The 17,123-nt window shown below is 39.3% G+C and overlaps 1 protein-coding gene and 1 pseudogene across 8 annotated transcripts in view; both read left to right on the top strand.

The window, feature by feature from the left end:
* Nucleotides 1-17,123, top strand: part of TBC1D5 (TBC1 domain family member 5) — a 476,616-nt gene that overhangs the window by 355,436 nt on the left and 104,057 nt on the right. For all 7 annotated transcript variants that reach the window (XR_015733979.1, XM_087892584.1, XM_034402458.3 and 4 more), the window contains one exon: nucleotides 360-466. Coding sequence is in view for 6 of the 7 variants with exons in the window: in XM_087892584.1 (XP_087748710.1) it covers nucleotides 360-466 (107 nt within the window). In the remaining variant the exon portion in view is untranslated. The remainder of the gene's footprint in view (nucleotides 1-359; nucleotides 467-17,123) is intronic.
* On the top strand, nucleotides 8,304-9,387 carry LOC148114317 (uncharacterized; annotated as a pseudogene). The gene has a single exon (XR_015733644.1). The product of XR_015733644.1 is annotated as an uncharacterized LOC148114317 (transcript).

Below are 17,123 nucleotides of genomic sequence, written 5' to 3' on the forward strand. Positions count from 1 at the left end.
ATATGATGGATTAAATATTTATAAATAATGTAAAGCTTTATTTATCTGTCTGCTGGAGCGTGGCTTGCCTTCATCCTCTACCTGCATGCCAGAGATTCTAGGTTCAGCTGTCTTTTTGCTGTCTGGGAAAGAGCCCCTTCCTACTACGCTTTGGGATGCATTCCACCAGACACTTTTTCCTTTCTCTATGTATCAGTTTTACCCTACTTCTGGCTTTTGTCTCTTCTCTTTTTTTCCTCCTGAGTTTTCCTTTCTCTTCACTTCTGACTTATAAGGAAATGCCAATTAACTCTTGACTATGTTTATATTCAAGTAACTACCAGGGATTTCATTACAGTGGTTTTTTTTCTTTCTTTTAGTGATATCAAGTAATTATCAGACTTGCTTGGGCCTTCTGATGCATTATCCACCTATCGGAGATGTTCATTCATTAATCTTGAAAGCCCTTTTTCTCAGAGATCCAAAGGTAAGTTATGCTAAATTTTGTCAATTGCCAAATTTTAAAATCACTAATGGGACCCCCAAATGATATTAAACAAATGAAATTGGGAGCAAGAAAGTGGAGAGTGTTGAGCTTAAAACAAAGCAGCACAATTCAGAAAGATAATCAAAAGACCTTACATCTCAAAGTTTGGGTGATAATTCAGGTTATATTAGAGCAGACTGCATTATATGGGCCACTTGGCACAAATCTGGTGCTTGTATAAACTATTTCACTTTTCATTCATACAAATCATGGTTGGTTGGAAACCAAATGATGTTTTCAGATTCATATGTGACTGAAATTATTGAGAAGTCATTCATTTCATTATACTCTCCTCTGAGTATAACATAATGTGAATCAAATGCATAATATTTAAAAAGTTATATCTCTGTGTTTGACAAATACTGATAGTTCTCAATTTACAACAGTTTGCTTATCATTTAAAGTTACAATGGCACTGATCCTAAATGATTGAGGATCATTTTTCACACTTCTGACCATTGCAGCAGCCCCATGGTCATGTGATCAAAATTCAGACACTTAGCAACTGACTCATATTTATGACGCTTGCAGTATCCTGGCGTCATGTATGATCTTCAGACAAGCAAAGTCGGAAACCAGATTCACTTAACAACCATGTTACTAATTTAACAACTGCAGTGATTCACTTAACAACTTGTGGCAAGAAATGTCTTACTTAACAAACGTCTTGCTTAGCAGCAGAAATTTTGTCTCAATTATGCTCGTAAATCGAGGATTACCTGTAACAGATGTTTTATGCCTGTAATGGAAGATACATTGACAAATTGCAGTTTTTTCCCCTAACTGAAGACACAAAAATGTATCATTGTAAACACATATTAAAGCATGTAGTAACTATTAAAATATAATTGTACTTATTTATATTTTATATTTGTAAATTGCCCATCTCCCTCAGAGAGAGGCTCTGGCAGTATGCAATTTAATGTAACCATAAGCAAAACAACATATAAAATTTAAAATCAAAATCCATGTATATGGAATGAAATACAGTTTGGGCATCAAATTTCCTTACCTTTTTAAAGCAATTTGCAGTTGTGATCATATTTCTAGAGAGCCATCTTTGCAATCTGAAGTATTAATGCACAATTCACAATTAATGCTTTCTTTTTTTTTTTATTGAAAAAGTTTTCAAATACAAATTTTCCCCCTTTTTTTTCCCCTCCCCCTCCCCCTCCCTAACCCCCCCTCCCCACCCATCCCCCCCGTGACTTCTTCGTAACAAAAAACTTAATTCATAACAGATTACTTACTCCCTCCTCTAAATACTGACCTTTACTTACTAAAAATATTATTAATATTATAACATCCCCCTTTATCCATACATTTCAAGAAAGAAAGAAAGAAAAAAAAAAAGACATTATACTATAACATTGTAAAATAACTTCTAATTTAGCATAATAGTATTATAACTCCCAATTTGGCAGTAATCTGCCCTTTTTTTTCTTCTCCCAAACTTATATCTATATATTATTACAACAAATCAAATCAAAACCACCTTCCTCTTTAAAACTATACAATAAATCCTACTTTAACATTTAATCTTCTGTATGTATTACAATAACATTTCAAAGCGGCCTTCCCCATAAAATCTAATTTAACATTTATTCCACTCTATCCATTTCCTCCACTCCCCTAAATATATCACTTAAAAATCCCTTTTCTTAAACTAATCAATCTGCAACCTAGCTTATTCACCCACTGTCCTGCAAAATTACCATACACAACGATTCTTAATATCTTTGATTCACTGCCCACGCTACTTAAAAATATATGTATATATATTCCATTATATCTAAATAAAAAGGAAAAGACAATGACTTTAGATTTATAGTCCATATAATATCTTCTTGAAAGTCTTTCCACTAGATTGTTAGGACCATCATCCATAATAGGGTAACATAGCTTGCTGATGCAACAGTTTATTCAAAATCTTCAATCATATCCGCCCCCATCAGTAGTAAATATCCTCTTATATGTATAAAAGCAAAAACAACCACCCGAGTGACATTATAATTATATTCCATATAGTAATAATTGTGGCTTTCATCAGGATTATTGATTCCCATCATCGTAGTGGGTAACAACCTGATCTTCTGCTTGCCCCAGCATAATTCTCTTGCCTTATGATTCAAGATAATTATAATATATTTATCAGCACAAAAAAGGAATTCCAAAGTGGATAATTCAAATCCATCAGTTTAAGGCTCTTTTCACATCCCAAGATTACGGCAATGCAGAGATCTGTCAATATCCTCAGGATAATATTGACCAATACGTCGCCTCCTCTATATTTTCACATACTCATTCATTTTTTAAAGTCACTGGCTTCACTGTTGCTTGATTTAGAAATTTCTATTTTGATGCAACCTATTTCTTTTTTTCTTTTCTTTTTGTGGGTTTGATTTCGATCCTGGTTTCCTTTCTACAGATTGTGTATCAACTAATCGGTTTTCATTCTGCTTTGTAGATGGGTCTTGTTGGTTTTGTTTTTGTGTCTCATGTTTCTTTTTTATCCCTTGTATATCCCCTAATTGATTTCCATGCTTGTCCTTGACTTGATAAGTCATCACGTTAAAGTCAGATGCCACTTCTCTCAAATTTGTAGATAATCCAGCTGGGGTATCCGAAAAATCCAAAGGCGATTTATCTGGTACAGTCTCTGTAATTCGATATTTTCCCTTTATTTCCAGCTCCTTCTGCTTATCCTGTATTATACCTGAAGATGTTAAGTTCATTTTCAGCCTATTTTGATAAAATTCTTCCGCTCTTTCAACAGTATTTAGCTGATATCTTTCTCCTTGATATCTCAATATGATACCAACTGGGGCGTCCCACCTAAATGGGATATTTCTCTTTTTTAACTCAGCCACCAGAAAACCAAATTTCTTCCTTTCCGTTAATATCTTAGGTGGGAGTTCTTTGTAAATCCAAATCTTTCTTCCATACAATTGCAAATTAGAATTGAAGGAATTTTGCACAATATTATTCCTAATTTCTTTATCTGTAAAATAAATCACCACATCTCTAGGCAGTTGCCTTTGCTTGGCAATCCAGGAATTTATTCTGTAAACTCTGTCAATCCTACAAAACACGTCCTCAGGTTGAACCTTTAAAATCCCAGCTAGAATTTCAGAAGATATTTTCCTTAAATCATCTCTGTTATTTTCCTGCAAACCTCTCAGTCTTATCGCATATTCTGTAAAATTATATTGTACCATTAGAACTTCTCTTTCAATCCTCTGTTGCAGATTTTCTACGTTACCAGACTTTTGATCAGCCTCCATTTTAGGTTTTTCTTCTAAGCTATTATCCTGAGTGTTTATCAAATCATTTTCAATTTTTTGGATTCTATTGTCCAATTTATCTTGAGTTTCTTCCATTTTAGACTCTAGTAAATTAATATTTGTATCCAACTGTATCATAAATTCTGAAAAACCATTAACCACTTTTAAAATTTTTCGCTCCAAAATATCAGACTTAGATTTCACCATTTCTTTAATTTCCTGCTTAAATTTTTCAAGATGCTGATTCACAATCTCATCCCTTCTTTCAATCTCCTCCAAGAGAAATTCTATTATATTGAAATCAGGTTTCTGAGACTGGAGAGTTAAAACTTGTTCCTTTAAATTGTTAGTGGGGGAATCCACCCCCACTACTTGTTTGTCTGACTTTATGAGTCTCAGTGCCATGTTTCCGCCCAGGCAAGCTTTGTTAAAAGAAAAAAAAAAACAAGAAAAAAGACTTCTTTCCAATCAAGAACAACGTCAAGTCTCCAGGGAGAAAAAAGAGAGAAAAAAACACAGGAGCGAAGTTTTGTCTGCAAATGTAGCCAGTGGTATTTATTCCGCTACATTGTAATAATAGAAAACGGAAGGACTTTCCCTTTCAGCCTCTTCTCCAGCCGCGGCAGACGCCATTTTAAAAGGCTTTTTCCCCCCCCTTTCCTTTCCTCTTTTCTCTTAAGTAGTTTTTTTAAAAGATAAGTAAAATACTTGCAATTCAGTATTACAGGTCCAGCTCACATTTTCTTTGAATAATCTGTTAAATTCGCAGGCTTGCTTTTGACGCCTGGCTCTGCATTAGCAGAGGTCTCCCAAAGCCCGGAGCAGCGGCTGGGGATATGGGGCGTCTCATCCGCTCCGTCCCAAAAGTAAAAGAAAAACTTTTGGGACTATGCAGAGAGTTCTACCCACCCCTGCCGGCTCTATCTCCGTTTCCTCATGGAAACAGGGTTTTTTCGAGCCGCCATTCCGCTGTGAAGGCGACTCTAACAGGCAATGGAAGCTGACGATCCCGAAGGAACATCTGGCGGCGGCCAGCAGCAAACCGGAAGTCCCACAATTAATGCTTTCTTGAAGAATGTCTTTAAATAGGCTCAATAGCTGTGTATGACACACAGAACTTATTTTTAATGTTAATTTTTCCAACCTCCTTCATGTGTGTGAAATGTTTGTTTTAATGCTAAACAAGCTATCTTCTTACTCAAACTTAAAGCAACCAATAATGCATCTTAAATCTAGGAAATTTAAAGCAGAAAATAATGTACTTTTAAAATTGAATGTTCTTCAGTAGCAGGAAAAATATAATAATGGATTTTATACTGTGTGCTCTGGTAAATAGACAATAAAAAAATTGGTCAGAAAAAAATCGTTACATGAAACAATGTTTTTATTTTTCTGTATTTAAAAAATATGGAAGACACCTATTTCTGTCTTCAAAAAAGACAGATTTCTCACATGGCTTTTTGGTTTTTAAACAGAGCCATTACAGGCATAGCTCTGGTGCCTATAATTTAAACTGAGATATTCAGAATAACACCCAGGTATACAAAAGTACTCCTAGACATTTTTCTTAGTACTAAGCAAATTCTATGCCTCTCTTAATTTTTTACAGCATCAGACTTACTTCCAAAAATCTTCATTCCAGGAAATACCTTTTTAAAAAACTACACAAAGAAAATGGAAATGTCTCAGAGAAAGGCAGCAGGAATAATCAGGATTAAAATCTTGAGAAAAGAATTTTGTAGGGGATGCAGTTGTATTCTTCAAACACCTGAGAAAAAAATCTTATGGAACAAGGTTAAAATGTGTCTTGTTCTGAAATACAGGAACAAAATTATTAATTTAAATTAAAGGAAGGCAGATTCTAATCAAAAATTATGGGAAAATGTCCTAACAGTGAGTGCATTTCAACAATGGCAACAGTGGTGGGTTGCTCCCGGTTCTGTCCGATTCTTGACAACCGGTAGTAAAAGCGTCTACCCATCCAGATGTCATAAGGTACGATCTGCACATGTGCAGAATCGCGTGAGCAAAGCACGTGCACGCTCCTGTTGCAAACCGGTAGTAAAGGTAAGTAGAACCCATCCCTGAATGGCAACAATTATGAAAAGAGATTATACAATTTCCCTCCTTCTTTGGATTTTTCAAAAAATTAAACAGCTATCTATCTATCCATCTGGGATTGTTTAATCTGGATTCCTGCATTGGGCAAGGTCCAAATGACTTTTTAATTCTCTATTGTATGCTTTTGTTAATGTCTGTTGATGCCAAATCATCCCTGAATTCTAAAAATATTTGCATGCATTTTGAATGATGTTATTAAAATTTATTTGGTCTTGACTATTATCTTACTCATTGCAAGTAGAAAGTCTATCATTTCAGCTGCAATATTTACAAAGCACTGTTGCTTACAAAACCAAAATACTAGAAGAACAAAATCAATGTTTCTTAGAACAAAGTAAGCCTGCAGAAGTTGGATTAAAATTAATTGCATTGGAGTAGGTGCTTTGAAGTCCATGTGCCCTAGTTTAGTGTTTAATTTAAATCCCAGAAAATTCATTAGGACTTCTTCAAATTTCCTAAGTCTTGATCCAGCTCAGTGAGTATATGGGGGACCTATTAGGTTATGGAGGGTAAACTCTGAAATTCTCTTTTACTTAATACACGTATTCAGAATATACATATTACATTCCATACAGACTGCATTTTTTCAGAATAAAAGTATGTTTCTCAAAATTACTTTGATACAGATTGATATGATTCGAATGAATATTGCACCTTGTGAGAAATGAATAAGCGGAGTGGTTTCTTTTCCCCCTCCCCTCCAAGGTATTTTGGTTCATCACGAGCTTTAAATGGAAAATAGGCATGGCAATCACAAAAATATAAAGCGATTAAAAACAGTTCTAACTTGAGTTGTTCAAATAAAAAAAAAAACAATTAGAAACAAAAGTAATAGAAAATGAACATATTGTGTTCCTTAAATAACCAGATGTTCTTTTCTTCCCGAAGGCAGTCAAGCCTATGAATAAAAGGTTGTTTTAAGTTAACTGTGAATTTTGCAAATCTGTTTTACCCCATAGCAAATAAAATTCTAACCCAGCAACAGAAGCAGAATAATTTCATCTTTGTATGTGGCTATGGTTGTTCCAACCTTATCACTATGACTTAATATGAAACTCAACAGTAATACAGACTATTTCCATTTCAGAAGTTATGCAAAGAATTATCAACTACCTTTGATCAGAATGCTCATAGCACTTGTGTGAAGAATTTATTCCAAAAGAAAGTTTAATGAATCTCTGAGCAGTGATATGACTGTAGCTGAAGTAAACTAAAAGTAAAACAGTGTGATGTATGATATTACCAGAAAGAGACTTGGATTTTTATATCCTTTTACTTTTTTCTAAATCTATTTAGAGCCCATTAATAGATTTAAGGCTATTTAATGGATCAGTTCCAGAAATGTGTACCAGACAAAATCCTGAATAAATCATTTGGAACAAAGTTCCCATATATGTGTCAAGGTTTATTCCATCTTTGTTTATATATTGATGGACCATGAACATGGTCCGATCAAGTTTATCCTAGAAATCATAGAAGTTAAAAATTCTCCTTTTTGGTGTCCTGATATTTTCCATCTCTTTCAAAGGTTTTATAAATATTGGCAGAACCAGACCATGACTCACCCAGCATAAAACCTTGTTGCAGGCAAGTAGGCCTTGTTTTGTAGGACAGCGTTCTCCAACTTTTCCGACTTTGTGGACCAATGTGGGGGAAAGGGGATGGTTCTGTATAAGTAGTAGGTGTGCATGCATGCACGCATAGCTTCATTTGCTCAGGCGGCTGTTACAAGGGTTATGTCTGCAGTCTTGGCAGGATTAGTTTGAGATCCATTTCCTGACTCTCGAGGAGCTGCCTCCAGCTGCGTTTGTGAGGTATTTCCGGTTCTGTCATATGTAGATATATACCTGCAATGATGGTTTGTTAAGGGCTTTTTACTGACAATTAAATCTATTTGAAACATGGTGTCAAGAGTCTAAATCCATGTCTTCCGGACACATTTGAAGCATACTTCCGAAGGCTTAGCAGTGGAAGTATGGCAGCTGCTTACAGTATACCTCTGCCTGAACCTATGAGGGTGAGTGGAGACTGCGGTAGCAATTGGAATGAGTTCAGAGCAGAGTTTGAAGATTATGCCTTAGCTACAGGCTTGGATGAGAAGCCAGCAGCAGTTCAAGCTGCCACATTACAGAGATTGATGGGCAGTGAATGCCTTCATATCTACAGACACAATTTAATACTTTTTGTGAGCATCTTAGAGCATCTAGCATCTTTTAGAGACTTATTTCAGACCTCTCAAAAATGTTATTTTTGAAAGATACATATTTAGCAGCTGCAAGCAAGAAGAAGGTAAAATGATAAGTAATTTTGTCACACATTTAAAGAAAAAAGCGGCCAGTTGTGACTATGGCCCCTTGAGGGATGAGCTCATTCGGGACAAAATAGTTTTGGGCGTTGCTAGTGAAAGCACACGCCGCCGTTTCTTGAGGGAGCATAATTTAAGCCTACAAGCAGCAATTGAAATGTGTCAGACTATAGAACTTACTGACAAACAGCTGAGAGTCCTAGAGCGGGATAAGGATTGTGTTAATACAGTCTCCAAACAGCAGCCAAGCATGATGAATTATCAATACAAATATCGGAATAAAAGGCAGTTTCATAATTCATCAGTGAACAACAAAATAGCATGCAAATATTGCAGCAGTATGCACATACAAGAGAGAGAGCAGTGCCCAGCATATGGGAAAATCTACAGAGCGTGTGGGAGGCTAAACCACTTTGAGGAGTGTGTCAGGCACAGAAAAGAGAAGTAAGGAAGTTGCATACAATTGAGCAAACATCAGACTTGGAGAATGTATCTCAGGAAGAGGCATCATTGTTTATTACTGATGTGGTTTACAGGAAAGAATGCATCAGCGTAGTACCTTCCAAGGCAAAAAATGGTTTGTGAATCTCAGGTTTAACAACGTAATTCGCCTCTGTCAGCTGGACTAAGATGCAACCTGTGATGTTATGAGTTTAAAGGACAAAATGAGATTGGCACCCAAGATACCTCTTCAGCCCAGCAGTACCAAATTGAAATTATATTCAGGAGAATTAATGAACTCACTGTGCCTATTTCAAACAGAATGCAGCATACGTGGGGATATTCATAAACTTGAATTTGAGATCGTGGAAGTGGATCAGAAACCATTATTGTCAGGATCAACATGTGAGTGCTTGGGGTTGATGCAGTTTACCATTCCAGCCGAGTTACACATGGTTGTGAGATGCCTCCCTAAATCTTAAGTGGGGCCATTGACAAAACAGCAAATCCTCCAAGTATACCAGGAAGTGTTTGAGGGCTCCATAGTATCTATTCCAGGAGAGGTTCATTTTGAACTTGACCCTGCTATTTCCCCAGTACAAAGTGCACCACGCAATGTGCCTATAGCTATTAAGCAGCAAGTTAAAGCACAACTGGATAAATACGAGGCATACGGACATATTACGTCAGTAATCGAGCCCACTGACTGAATAAGCAATATGGTTGTCATTAGAAGGCCAGAGAAGATTAGAATTTGGATTGATCCCAAGTTTTTGAATATGGCCCTGAAGCGGTCACATTTAATGCCGATGCTTGATAACATCTTGCACAAGCTACCCAAAGCACGGGTTTTTATGCTTGAGATGCCTTTCTACAGTGTAAACTGGACAAAACAAGCAGCTACATGACTACGTTCTGGACCCCATGGGGTAGAAAGAGATGGCTTAAATTACCCTTTGGCGTTTCGGTAGCACCAGAGGTATATCAAAGAAAGCAGCATGTATTATTGAGTGGGATCGATGAAATTGAGCCAATAGTTGATGATATCCTTATAGTCGGCTGTGGCGAAACAGACGAAGAAGCTGAGCATGACCATGATGAGAAGTTAATAGCATTATTGGATCGGTGTAGGCAGGTGAGGTTAAGGTTCAGTGTAAAGAAGTTGCAATTTAAGGTGCACGAAGTCCGCTTCCATGGGCATATTTTGTCCTCACGAGGTTTAAAAGTCAATCCAGAAAAGATCAGAGCCATTGTGGAGTTGCCATCACCTGTTGATTATAAATCAGTACAGAGATTTATCAGATTTGTTACCTATGTAGCAAAATTTCTGCTGCACCTATCGGAAATGTGCCAACCATTGAGACGTCTTCTGGACAAAGATGCAGTTTGGCATTGGCTCCCCAAGCACGAGCAGGCAGTACAGGAGATAAAACGTTTGGTCACTACTGCTCCAGTGTTAAAATATTATGATACTACGAAGACTGTCACAATTCAAAGTGACTCGAGCAAAAATGGACTAGGATGTTGCCTAATGCAAGAAGGTCAGCCGATCGCATACGTGTCCAGAGCGCTTTCTGCTGCTGAGTTGAACTATGCCCAAATTGAAAGTATTGTATTTGCCTGCCAGCGTTTCCATCATTATCTTTATGGCCGGGATACAGTCATAGCCGAAACTGGTCACAAGCTGTTAATAGCCATATTCAAGAAGCCCCTTTTGTGTGCTCCCAAACGTCTGCAGAGCATGATGCTTAGTTTGCAGAATTACAACCTAAATGTTGTCTATAAACCAGGACGTGAAATGTATATTAGTGATATCCTGAGTAGAGCTGCGTTAGATCAGGTGACACTTAGAGGAGAACATGAGCATCAGACGGTCTGCTGGTTGCAACAGGAGCAAAAAAAATTTGCCGAAGTTAACCAAGCAGACCATCTTAATGTCACAAATCACCATCTATGTCAGCTTAGGCAGCACAGAGATACAGATGTAGCTTTACAGGCATTAAAGGCTATTGTCATGAGTGGGTGGCCAAATGAGAAGAAGGCAGTTCCGGCAATATTGAGGAAATATTGGTCTTTTAGAGATGAGATCTCCGTACAAAACAGGATCTTGTATAAGGGCCCAAGAGACATAGTGCCTAAGTCAATAAGAGCAGAGATGCTATTGTGCATACACTCGAGCCATATTGGCGGAGAGGCATGCTATAGACAAGCCCGTGATACCCTTTACTGGCCCAATATGCAGGGCAAAATCAAGGACTTTGTTAGCAATTGTTCCACCTTCAATGAATATGCATATGCGCAACAAAGAGAAACCATGATGTCACATGAGATCATCATCCTTGGCAGATTGTTAGTATGGACTTGTTCAACTATGCAGGAAAAGAATACCTAATATTAGTAGACCATTATTCTGACTTTTGGGAAATCGAACCCCTTATGGACTGTTCGGCTGAGACTACCATTAAGAGATGCAAGACGCAGTTTGCACGTTATGGTCAACCAGATAAGATGATCTTGGATAATGGTCCTCAGTTTACGAGTCTACAGTTTAGGAAATTTGCTGCTGAGTGGGAGTTCGAGCATGTGACCGCGTCATCCACAAGCTAACGGCAGGGCTGAATCAGCTGTGAAGATCGCTAAGAATCTATGTAGGAAAGCTCACAGTGAAGATAAAGACCCATGGAAAGCCATTCTACATTGGAGAAATACCCCATCTGAGGGCATGGACAGTAGTCCGGCACAGAGACTGATGGCAAGGAGACCAAAGACATCACTACCAGTGGCCGACAGGCTGCTTGAGCCCTTGGTGATACCAAAGGGTTCCAGAAAAGTTATGGCTGAAGAGACAGGCAGTCAAGGCAAGATATGACAACTCAGTTAGAGATTTGCCAGAATTGAAGATCGGGGAACAGATTCGGATGAAACTGCTCCCTGGAGATCGGACAGATCTCTGGAAAATAGGTAGCTGCTTACAACAAGTGGCTCCACGTTCCTATTTGGTGGACGTTGATGCAGGGGTGAAATCTAAAAATTTTCCCTACCAGTTCTGTGGGCGTGGCTTGGTGGGGGGGTGTCCTGTGACTGAGTGGGCGTGGCCAACTCAATGTCACTCACAGCCACGCCAACTCAGTCACAAGACCCCCTTCCACCAAGCCACGCCTATAGAACCCGGTAGGAAAACTTTTTAAATTTTTCTCCCGCGGCTCCGCCCACCCGCCCCATTCCCCGGATTCCTACTGCTCACCTTTCTCCCGCAGCTGGCTGTCAGGGAAGGCAAGCGCCCGAAAGGTACCAGAGTCGCTCACTCTCCTTCTTGAATGAGCCGCTCTGGTCCACGCACCGGTTGCACAAGTGCACATCGTTTATTTAATTCAGCGGCAGGTTGGATGTGCGCTTGTGCAGCCTGCGCGTGGACCAGAGCGGCTCATTCAAGAAGGAGAGTGAACGACTCTGGTACCTTTCGGGCGCTTGCCTTCCCTGACAGACAGCCGCGGGAGAAAGGTAAGCAGTAGAAGTCCGGGAATGGTGCATTCCCCGAGTCCAGGGAATGGGGCGGGTGAGCGGATGGGCGGAGCCTCCAGCTGCCATTGCTACCGGTTCTCCGAACCACCAGCCATCAATGCTACCTACTCGCTCGAGCCGGTCCGAACCGGGGGCATTTCACCCCTGCATTGATGGAACTTTGTATCGTCGCAATCGGGTAGACTTGCATGTAGCTGAGCGGCCAGACTTTACATATCCTGTGGACAGGCCAGATATATCTGGTATTACCATGCCGTATTTGCCCATGGATAATGAGGAATGCACAGGGATGGGGCCTCAGATTAATGTTGATGAGAACTCAGAGCAAGCGGGTATATCCGATAGCAGTCGAGCACCGGACACTCCAGTAAGCGGTGAGAAGAGCCCAGTGGTTCCAGTGAGGTTGGAGAAGCCCAGAGTGCAAAGAGAGCCAGTTGGCGCAAGAGGGCCAGTTATTACTCGCAGTGGCCGATGTTTGCGACCACCTGACAGACTCAATTTGTAGAAAGTGTTGATATTGTTTCTTTTTACAATTTGAACTCTTGCTATGTTTTTTTTTCTCTTTTAATGTTTTAATATGTGATTGTTTGAAGTGAAGATGTTATAATAATGTTATAGTTGCTCGCATTGGAACTCTGCATGTTTTATAATGTTTTAAAATGAGATAGTTGTAATATGAAGGAAAGATGTTATAGTTGCTTACATTGGAACTTAGTATGGTTCACAATGTAGTGTTTTTTATAGTGTTTTATAGTTATAATGTTTTATATCATTTTAATGTATATATGTACTGCTTATGGGATTAGTGGGGTTTTTTAATGTTTTAAAACGTGATAGTTGTATTTATGAAAAAGGGAAGATGTTACAAGGGTTATGTCTGCAGTCCTGGCAGGATTAGTTTGAGATCCATTTCCTGACTCTCGAGGAGCTGCCTTCAGCTGCGTCTGTGAGGTATTTCTGGTTCCTATCACATGTAGATATATACCTGCAATGATGGTTTGTTAAGGGCTTTTTACTGACGATTAATCTATCTGAAACAGCAGGGGCACATGTTCCTGCTGTTTGCACAAATGAAGCTATGTGCACAAGTCGAGCTACATAGGTGCTTACCTGCTGCTTCTGCGGCTCGATTCTGAGTGGGCCACAGCCCAGGAGTTGGGGACCCCTGCTGTAAGAGCTAGAGTCATTTTGTTCTACATATCCAGCAAAGCAGTTATCTCTCACTATCTCAGAAAATGTGCCCCACATGCTATAGATGGATTCTTCAAAGTGGGGAAAGAAAGAACCCCCAAGATCTAAAGCTATAATGTCCAGTAGTGTCTGTGATCCTGTAAATCCCAGGTTGACTGGGTATATATATGCCATGGCCATTATCAATTTTGGAAGATCTTCATGAACTTATATTTTGTAAAAGAAGACATTTCTCAACAATCAACAAGCTCTTGTGATTGCATAAGCCATTCATGGGAGGGGGGAAAGCTCGGCCTGGGCCTGAGACCTATTGGCTTTGGACCTGGAATACCTGGATTTCTACCTTGCCCATGCTCCCAGATTCTACCTAGAGTTGGACCTTAGATAGCTTCGAATCCATGAGCCTCAAATTATTTGATTGAGTGATAAGCATTAGTTCACTTTGTAAAAGGCACATTTTGATTTATATTAAAAAATCCTAATAGAGGAAGAGGGGAAGGTGCTAAAGCAGGGGTCCTCAAACCTTTTAAACAGGGGGCCAATTCATGGTCCCTCAGACTGTTGGGGGACCGGACCGGTTGGGTGGATGGGTGTGGCTAGGTAGTCATGTGATTGGATGGGCATGGCCAATTTAGCAGTCCATTAAACAATGCACACAAATTAAACTTTAATTTGTTATGTTCCTGGGGGTGGGAAGCAGGTTAGTGAAGGGATGTGGCTGTCTTGGGGGGGTGTGAGAGACTTCTGTTTGTGTATGTGTGCCCCCCACCTTTCTCTCTCTCTCTCTCTCTCTCTCTCTCTCTCTCTCTCTCTCTCTCTCGGCTGGGGAGGCCAAAAATGGACCCATTTTTGGCTTCCTCAGCCTCCAGAACTACTGTGCCGCCCCAAAACAGGCCCATTTTTGGCCTCCTGAAGCCTCAGTGCTTCCTGTTTTTGGTCTTCTAGGCCTCCAGAAAGCAGGCGGGTAGGTAGGGCGATTTGGGTGGGGGAGCCTCATGGTCCCTTGCAGGCTGGATTAATGGCTTCAGCAGGCTGTATCCAGCCCGTGGACCGTAGTTTGAGGACCCCTATTCTAAAGCCTTACCACCCAAAATATGCTGATTTCTACTATGTGTTTAACAAGCAAGAGACCATAATGATATGTGGGAATTATCTTGGGAGATAGAAGAGGTGCAGCCAAGGGAACGGTCAGATAAAAAGAACCTTAACCTGCAGCATGATATGGATGGGCAAATAGTTCAGAAGAAACATTCCTTACTTTCTTGGCATGGGGGGCAAATGTGCTTTTAGGCTTGCAAGAATCTGTTTTGTTTTACTTGTTCCAAACAATATTCTGAGTTGGGTTGTATTGTTATTTGTTATTCATTCCTCTATCTATATATTACTCAAGCTCTTTTTGTTGTGATCTTTAACTGGGCAAAACTGTGTAACATAGGGCAATAATTTTTCAACCATGGTATCTCAAATGGGCTTACATGATGTGTTTCAAAACCAGGACCCATGACTCTTGAAGGAATGAAATGTGGGGAAATTGTGGCAATGCAACTGGGCTGCTGCTGTGGTCATGAGGACTCTTTATTTGAACATTCTATGGCAGTTTCCCAGCTAGTCTCACTTATTTCCTTATCCTGCAACAGCCATTTATCTGCCTACTGGAAAGGGAAGGGAAAGGAAGGGAGAAAGTATTAGGAAGAAAGCACCCTTACTTATCCCTCCTGGCCCTTTCCAAACCTGCCCTTTTTCAACGTATGATGCCCCCCCATGTCCCTCCAACTTTCAGCTCCCTCCGCATGCCTTTCCCAACCTGCACATCCCCCACATCTGCCTTTCCCCACTTATGCACCACTTCTTGCACATCTCTATACACCCTGGCACCCTCTGCACACCTTCCCTGACCTGCAAAACATATTTTATATACTCTAAAACACTCTTAGGCACCCTTTTGACCTACACCACTCCCCAATTGCCCTACTTGATCTGTCATCTTTATGCACCCTTCTTGACCCATATCTCCTCCCATGTCCCTACCCAACCTGCACAGCAAATCTCACATGTCCCTGGGCACCCTTCCCAAACTACACCAGCCACCTTTGCACTTTCTTCAACATGAAACATCTCTGGTGCACATCCCCAAATAACATTTTTGACTTGAACCCCCTCACTCACTCCCCACCTGATGGCAGCCACTTACTGCCTGCCTTGGACTTGCAGCTTCTGCTGGCTCGCTCATTGTTTTTTTCCCTGTAAGTTTCCCACAAGCAAAGTAAATGGGAAAGCTGGCAAGAATTAAAGGAGGGAGGGAGGGAGGGAGGAAGGAAGGAACATTTTTGATGTTTCCTCAATTTTCTAGAAGGAATTTTTTTGTCCGCCTATGGTCATTCTGTTTGTCTATTTTAGTAAGGAAATGTCTCAGAAATGATGGCCCAATAGGTCATGGGTTGTCTAGTAATTATTAAAGCTGCAAGAGATGACCCATTTATTACACCTCCCCTACAGTAAAATACAGAATTCTAGCTATATGAATGAACATTTACCTTCATATGAAAGTTTAGCAGTATTATTTTTTTAATCTTAATAGTAGGGTGATATTCCCTCACCATAACAAATGGTTGTTTCAAAATATCTACAATATTTCAATCTTTTGAAACACTTTATATTTAAAGATTATGATATTCAGTTAAATATACTGCTATATATAAAATTACTTAGTGGGTGAAATGTTTCATTAGTCACAATTATTTTTACAAATATGATTTAAACAATAATTAACATCACCCATTACATGTAGCTATTGTTTGTTCATTTTTAATTTAATCCACCAGTCACACTATCATCCTTGGTAGCAGAGAAGGAAATCAAACTTCAAAGTAGGAAATCTTAGTACTTAATAATTATAGGCCTTCACAGTTTAAGGACTATTACATTATAGTTTATGCTGGGCTCTTGTTTATGTACAACTGATAAATAGGCTGCAGGTTTATAATTTCAACATAGATTTTATTTGTTATTATTTTATTCTAGAATTCCTTGAATATTTTTAATTGTACTGGTCTTTGCCTGTAATAAATATTTGTCTGACTGACAGACAAACTAGGAAATCAGAACTCTCATATTCCATTCAATCCTATTTTAACAACTCTGCTGTCTTGCCTTACCTCTACTATCGGAACCATCAGAAAATGAAAATAAATCAAAATGTCCAGCCAGGACTAGGAGAATTCCTCCCAGTCCTCGCTGGGAGAATTAAAAGGGGGAAATACCCAAATAGAAATATCAAAAATTCCTAACTCAGCATTTGGAAAAAAGACAAATTAAGGGACATCTAGGCCATGCTCAAATAGTATCCTGAAAATGATCTCAGTATGCCCCTCCAAGTTCGGTCCAACCTAGATAATCAAGCAGAACCAGTTTTAAAAACAACATTTTTTTTCTTTTTCCATCCTCCAACTGATTCCTTAATTGATATTTTGTAGACTTGGAAAAATATTTCTGTCTTTTTGTCCTAAAAACCTGTCACTGGGACCTTTGAATCTTCTCTGTGTTATCTATTAATAGAAAATATTTATTTTTAGAAATGGATTAACTCAGTGGTGGGATTCAATTTTTTTAACAACCGGTTCTGTGGGCGTGGTTTAGTTGGGGGTGTGGCTTTGTGGTCATGTGACCGGGTGGGCGTGGCTATGTGCATAGGGACTACTCAGAGGGCTGAAAAAAGTCATTTCTGACTGGTCCT

The sequence above is a fragment of the Pantherophis guttatus genome, chromosome 4 (assembly GCF_059756535.1).
Source record: "Pantherophis guttatus breed Tessera chromosome 4, ASM5975653v1, whole genome shotgun sequence".
Lineage (NCBI taxonomy): Eukaryota > Metazoa > Chordata > Lepidosauria > Squamata > Colubridae > Pantherophis > Pantherophis guttatus.